Source organism: Pelodiscus sinensis, chromosome 24, assembly GCF_049634645.1.
Source record: "Pelodiscus sinensis isolate JC-2024 chromosome 24, ASM4963464v1, whole genome shotgun sequence".
Lineage (NCBI taxonomy): Eukaryota > Metazoa > Chordata > Testudines > Trionychidae > Pelodiscus > Pelodiscus sinensis.
This window is the reverse complement of record NC_134734.1, coordinates 16,136,682-16,143,230: the sequence shown is the minus strand read 5'-3', so window position 1 is coordinate 16,143,230 and position 6,549 is coordinate 16,136,682. Positions and strand designations below refer to the sequence as shown.

Here is a 6,549-nt window from a genome sequence, read left to right as displayed (position 1 = left end):
GGCACCCAATAGCGAGGCGGAATTCCGCCAATAGGCCTCGCCCCCTGCTTCTGCACAAGCTCGGTTGAGACGTACCGCCTCAGCGCGTGCGGCTTCAACTGGGAACTACCACCGTTAGGAAGGGGGTGGACAGGGAACACTGCGCATGCGCTCCCAAACTGCGCCTGCGCAGCGCTTCGGCAGAGGTAAAGCCCACATATGCAGAGAGCCGGGCGGTCGTGGTGAGGAAAGTGAGGCGCATGCGCACAAGCGAACAGCAGTTGGCTGGACAAGGAAAGCGAACCCGCTCCGCGCTGTGTCCGTCACGTTCGGGTTTCGGCCACAGAGGCGAGCGGGGAGGAGAGCAGAGCCCTATAGAGAGCTGGCTTTCCCCAGAAGACCCGGGAGTCATAGTCCTTTCCGCCGAGGCATGCTGGGAATTGTAGTCTTCCCCGGGGGGGGGCGGGGGGAGGCTCACTCACACTGGGCATCATGGGAGTTGCGGTTTTACTCCTGGGCATGCTGGGAATTGTAGTTTTACGTTTTGTCACGCTCCGTAGTTTTTTTCCTGAGGCACGATGGGAGTTGTAGGCCTAACCTGGGGCTTCCTTTCACTGGTGTTTCATGGGAGTTGTAGTTTCACAACGAGCCATATGCCCCAGCTGCGTAAGATAGCGCTAGGGCTATCCGGCTATGCACAACATTGAGCACAGATGTGTATTACCTTTGGGAGCTGTGCTGGGTACCACTGACTCACTATCCTGCCCAACTTCTCTCCACACACAGTGGAGTCAGGATAGTAATAGAAATGTAGCCGTGTTAGTCTGGTGTAGCTGAAGAAAAATGCAGGACGATGTAGCACTTTAAAGACGAACAAGATGGTTTATTAGATGATGAGCTTTCGTGGGCCAGACCCACTTCCTCAGATCAAATAGCCAGGACTTACAGTGCAAAAACACCCATTGCCTCTTGTGGCGTAGTGGGGGTGCTGTCTGCTCTGTAACCCGGTGTCCCCTTGCACTGTGATGTGAGATTCTCACTGACTCTCCCAAATGTGTATTAACCCAGACACTTGGGCTACGTCTACACTGGCATGATCTTGTGCAAGAACTCTTCCAGAACAGCGCGTCTACACTGGCATGTGCTTTTGCGCAAGAGCATCCATGCCAATGTAGACGTTCTCTTGCGCAAGAAAGCTCTGATGGCCATTTTAACCATAGGGCTTTCTTGCACAAGTAATTCATGTTGCCTGTCTACACTGGCCTCTTGTGCAAGAACAGTTGCACAAGAGGGCTTATTCCTGAGCAGGAGCATCATAGTACTTGTGCAAAAAGCACTGATTTCATACATTAGAACGCCAGTGTTCTTGCGCAAGAACTCGCAGCCAGTGTAGACAGGCAGCAAGTTTTGGCGCAAAAGCAGCCACTTTTGCACAAGATCGCACCAATGTAGACACAGACCTAGGCTTGGCCTCCCAGGGAGAGAGACAAAGGGAGGAAGGCGGAGACCAACACTTGGCTGGGGGGGCAGGGCCTGGGAGGGAGGCAGTGGCTGTCTGGGAAGCATGGAGAGAAGAGGCTAAGCTGGGGCCTAGGGGCGATGGACCCCTAACCCTAGTGTCTGAGGCATCGTGGCCCTGGCCCCTGTAGCCACATCACATATGTGCTGTGCTGTATCCTGAAGGAACAATAAACCTCTCTCTATTCTTCCACTGGCGGAGTCTGTTCTTGCTGCTGCAGGATTTGGAGGGACCCTGACTGTGCCATCACACCTCTCTAAAAGCAAGTTCCTCACTTGTAAATGCCCTTTTCTTTGTCTTTCAGTATTATCTCTTCTGTTAACATTACAGAGAACTATGTGCATTGATACATGTTGTGATAGGCCACTGTGAATTGAAAAACAATAAGGAGTCCTGTACCACTTTAAAGACTAACAGATTATTTGGACATAATCTTTTGTGGGTAAAAACCACTTTGTCAGATGCATCTGACAAAGTGGTTTTTACCCATGAAAGCTTATGCCTTGTTAAATTTGTTAGTATTTAAAGAGCCACAGGTCACCTCATTGTTTTTGGAGATACAGACTCACACAGCTACTCCTCTGATACTTGTGCATGGAAAGAGAATGAATTGTGTGCCAGAGGCTGTACATTGCTATAATCTAAAGAAGATTCTCCTTTTAGCCTCCTGAAATATGGATATGGTGTAAATCAACCATATAACTCAGGGCTAATCAACATGCAGCCCCTGGCTCGTTTGTGTGTGGCCGGCGGAGCAGTTTGGGCTCAACACATGGATGGGAGCCAAAACAAAAAAAGTATTCAATATAATGGTCTTCTCTAGATATGCATTTTAGTAGTTAAATTCCTGGACTATCATTGCTCATTAAAAGTGCTGTCATATGGGTGGAAATCCGGTAAATATTGCATTTTATTAATATCAGCAGAACTGACTTAAATGGGGCCTGCAGGTTGTATAGTCTTGCCTTAATCTTTGTATTCATGCCCATCAGTGTGACAAGCTATTTGCATATATTTGTATATACACGTGTATATGCAACCACACTTAAGTTGCGGCCCTCAGCATGTGCTATGAGTATCACTGTAAAGTTCCAAGTGGTCATAAACTTTATTGCAATATAAAATGACTTTATCTATTCTAATTGTTCATTCTTTTAGTCACCCCTGTTTACAAAAAAAAAAATGTGTCTGGCTATCACACACAGCAAAGAAGAAAGTTGTATTCTAGTCTGTGTCTTTCCAACCTCCTTCCTTTATGTTCCCCTGGATAATAGCATTCTTTCCTTTCCATAGGTACAAGCTCTGTTCCTCCTCAGATGGAGCCAGAAACAGATGCTCAGGAAGAAAAACAACATTTGAAAAGTACGTTGATTGCATTTCTACTTCACACACATACTTGGTTGATTTCTACAAAGCAGCATTAACAACTGAGGCCTGATTTTCCATTGCCCTGCCTTTTTTGTTGTCATTTTCACCAGTGTGAAGTTGCTGTAAAGTGCTAATGGAGCAGAATGGTGGAGTTCTGCACTTGTGTAAATGACTACACAAGGAATAAACCCATATCATGCTATGCCTATTAGCCTAGTGGATGGGCAGTGGATGAGTCCTCTAGTGGGACTCAGGGGAGCTGGCTTCCATGTCTGGTTCTGCCATCAACTTGCTGTGTGACCATGGGCAACTCATTTTGCATCTGTGTGCCTCAGCATTCCCATCTGTAAAATGGGGATAATGATACTGACCTTCTTTGTAAAGTGCTTGGGTAGCTACTGATGAAAAATGCTCTAGAAGAGCTAAGGATTATTATTCAAACGTGAAAAACATCTTGGTAATGCAAAGCCTTTTTTTTTTTTTTTCTTCATAGGAGAGGACAACTTTCAAGGCCCTTCCTCTTCTTTTAAGAAGCTATGTCCTGCCAAACCCTCCCCCAGCTTTCTTGAGCTTCCATTTTCCCAACGGAGGCCCAGCCCAGGTTTCCCCTATGCCCAGGCTGCAAAGCTATGGAAAGGACAGAAACAATTCTGTAAGTGTTAGAATCACCCCAGGTTTGGGAAAGGAGTGTTCTCTAGGGCTGCATCTAGACTGGCAAGATTTTGCGCAAAATCTTGCCGTCTGTCTACACTGGCCGCAAGTATTTGCACAAGAACGCTGACCTTGTACTGTACAAAATCAGTGCTTCTTGCGCAAATACTCTGATGCTCCCTCTTGCGCAAGTATCCTTGCGCAAGAGGGCCAGTGCAGACAGCAAGTTAATTTCTTGCACAAGAAAGCCCGATGGCTAAAATGGCCATCGAAGCTTTCTTGCGCAAGAGAGCGTCTACATTGGCACGGATGCTTTTGCACAAAAGATGTGCTTTGCGCAAAAGCATCCATGCCAGTGTAGACGCTCTCTTGTGCAAATACTTTTAACGGAAAAACTTTTCCGTTAAAAGTATTTGCGCAAAATCATGCCAGTCTAGACACAGCCTAGCAGTTAAAAGCAGGGGACTAGAATTAGGGTGGTTAAGCACTGGAATAAATTGCCTAGGGAGGTTATAGAATCTCCATAATTGGATATTTTTAAGAGCAGGTTAGACACACGTGTCAAGGATGATCAAAATGGTGTTGGTCCTGCCGTGTGTGCAGGGGACTGGACGTGGTTACCTCTTGAGGTTCCTTCCAGTTCTATGATTCTATGACTTTTGGAGTCTATCCTGGCTCTGGGCACAACCAAGACCCTTAGGATATATTCCCAAGTCTGTGTGAGCTTGGGCTGTGTGAATCATTTCCCTGCTTGGTGCCTCAGTTTCCCCATTTGTAAAATGGGGATAATACTCATGCACCGGACTATGGCAAACCACAGTGAGGTTTTGGGATGTCACACTCTGTAAAAAGACATTTTAACAGAATTAAAACTCACTTAGAATTTGAGGAAGGGAACAACAAACCCGGCACTCTGTCTCTTTCTTCTCCAGCCCCTGACCATCAGCCGCAGGAATGTTACGGCCTCCTGGAGTGCATGCACAACAATATCCAGATCCAAACCCAGATTGCTCAGGCACAGTTGCACATCCTTGAAGGCTTGCAGGAATCCATGAGCTTGCTTCTGGCTAGCGACGAGAAGGGGAAGGAACAAAGAGACCAGGAGCTCCTGCAGAGCTCGGCCTCCTCCCCCACCTAAGCCATCCATTGGTTGGTAGCTGGCTCTTTTTCCCATGATGTCATCTCTGCGGCCACGTCTCCTTTGTGTTCATTCTGACGCTGGCTTGCAAGCGTATAGCCACGGGATTGGTGTTTGTCTTATCATGAGAATTGATAGGGCTATTGCTAGAGGTGCTGTGCTTGGAAGTAAAACTATTGTAAATACTTTCCGTGTGAGTTTTCCTTCGAAGGTGCACAGCCCTTGTGGGAGCAGTGTGGGAAGGGCTAGCAGTGTGCTTATGGAGAGACACAACCTCAGGTCTGTCTTGTGCTTTTTCTGCCCATGATGTAAGCTAGGGGTTAAGGTGACTTGAAGCCCCTTTATGCTCCCTATGCTCTGGGTTTTCACATCACCTCTGCTGTAAGTTAGAGCAGCCTCAGGGCTGCTCTAGCTGTTGCTCTGCTCACCACATCACTCGCAGTATGTTCCAGCCAGGCCTCAACACTGGAGATGGGGAGCAGAGTGGATACAGAACCCTTACATGAGCTCCGCACCAGCTGGGAGGCCCCTGCACAGGGACGATGCTAAGGGAGCTGGTTCTACTCATTTTAAGATCCCTCTCCACTGCCAGAGCAGCACAAAGGGACCTGAGCATGGCTCAGTCAGGCTCTGGTCTTTCCCCAACCGAGGCTTCCCCTTTAAAAGCCAGTTGTGATACTGTGCTCTGTTACAAGCAAAATCTGCTTTGGCCTTGATTATGTGTCTGCTGCATGGATGCAAGAGGGCTGGCTTTCCAGTGACCTGCTTCTTGGATAGTCATTCACACCTGTGCAGTGGGGGTGTAAAACCACCAAGACAGTGTTTCTCACCTGCTTGGCATGAGTGTGAATGAATACATGCCGTGCTGCAATACCAAGTGAGGCCCCAACTCTGTGCAAACATCTAGCCTCCACATTGCAGCTGGATAGCTCCTTTCATTTGGAGATCCCAATGTTAAAGGGAAGATGCCTCGTCACTTACCTTCCAGGGGACTTAAGTATCACAGACGGAGACCATGAGCCATGGCTGTGGTACCTGTTCTTCAGAGGTGTTGAGTGGGCCCCCTCAGCTCCTACCACTGGGGAAGTAAGCAGCCAGCTGCTCCAGTGAGCAGGCACAACCACTTCACCTTTTCAAGCTAGATCAACAGCTGTTAGCAATGCTGACAGGTCCCCACCATATCCTGTAAGATCAGGTGCAAATTAAAGACCCACACCCTGGACTTACTGCCTGGCCAATTCTATTTTGTTTCAGTATAAAAATATAAAGTAGCAGTTCCCTTCCCTTTAGGCAGCACCATTCCAAACAGGAGGAGCATTGGGTTTCTATGTTTCCCATGTAAAGCTTGAGTGTGAGCTAGGTTAGTTTTGTGAGAGAGTTCTCCAGGTGAAGGAGGAGTGATTATGGGACCTAGGGGTAAGTGGCTGTTTGCAGTGTGTGTGTGTGTGTTTGTGGGTTACTTGCCGGTTGCCTGAAAGATACTGTGTGCTGAGCTTGTGTTTGTCTGTTTAGAGATCCATGTGCTGAGGCAGTGTCTCTCAACCTTTTTTTTTTTTTTAATAAAGTACCCCTTTTTGAAAAAAAAAATTATAGGTACCCCCAGTACCTACAGTTTTCAAACACAATTTTTTTCCTACTGTTGCAACACATTTGTTTAAACAACTTAATCGTAGCTGGGCGGGTGATACATTTTTGGGTGTAAAAAGTAAAAAAATAATAAAACACTGTAAAACTTAAAACAAATTCAGTTTTCTCTAAATTACGGTTGTGCTGATATACCCCCCAGACTTCTCTCGAGTAGCCTGAAGGGTACTAGTACCACTGGTTGAGAAACACTGTGCTCAGGCCAGTGGTTGGAAGCTGTGAGCCTCTTAATAAGGATTTGAAATCTAGA

General features: G+C 47.1%; 1 protein-coding gene across 2 annotated transcripts; it reads left to right on the top strand.

Moving 5' to 3' along the window:
* Positions 1–3: 3 nt before the first annotated feature.
* On the top strand, positions 4–4,805 carry TSACC (TSSK6 activating cochaperone). Of its 2 annotated transcripts, none has more exons than XM_075907038.1 (4): positions 4–185; positions 2,792–2,860; positions 3,360–3,518; positions 4,450–4,805. In XM_075907038.1, the coding sequence occupies exons 1-4, from the start codon at positions 146–148 to the stop codon at positions 4,653–4,655; spliced, it is 474 nt and encodes a 157-aa protein (XP_075763153.1). In that variant the 5' UTR covers positions 4–145; the 3' UTR covers positions 4,656–4,805. The 2 variants fall into 2 exon arrangements, with proteins under 2 accessions (XP_075763153.1, XP_075763152.1); XM_075907037.1 differs by having other exon boundaries at positions 4–407.
* The last annotated feature ends 1,744 nt before the right edge of the window (positions 4,806–6,549 follow it).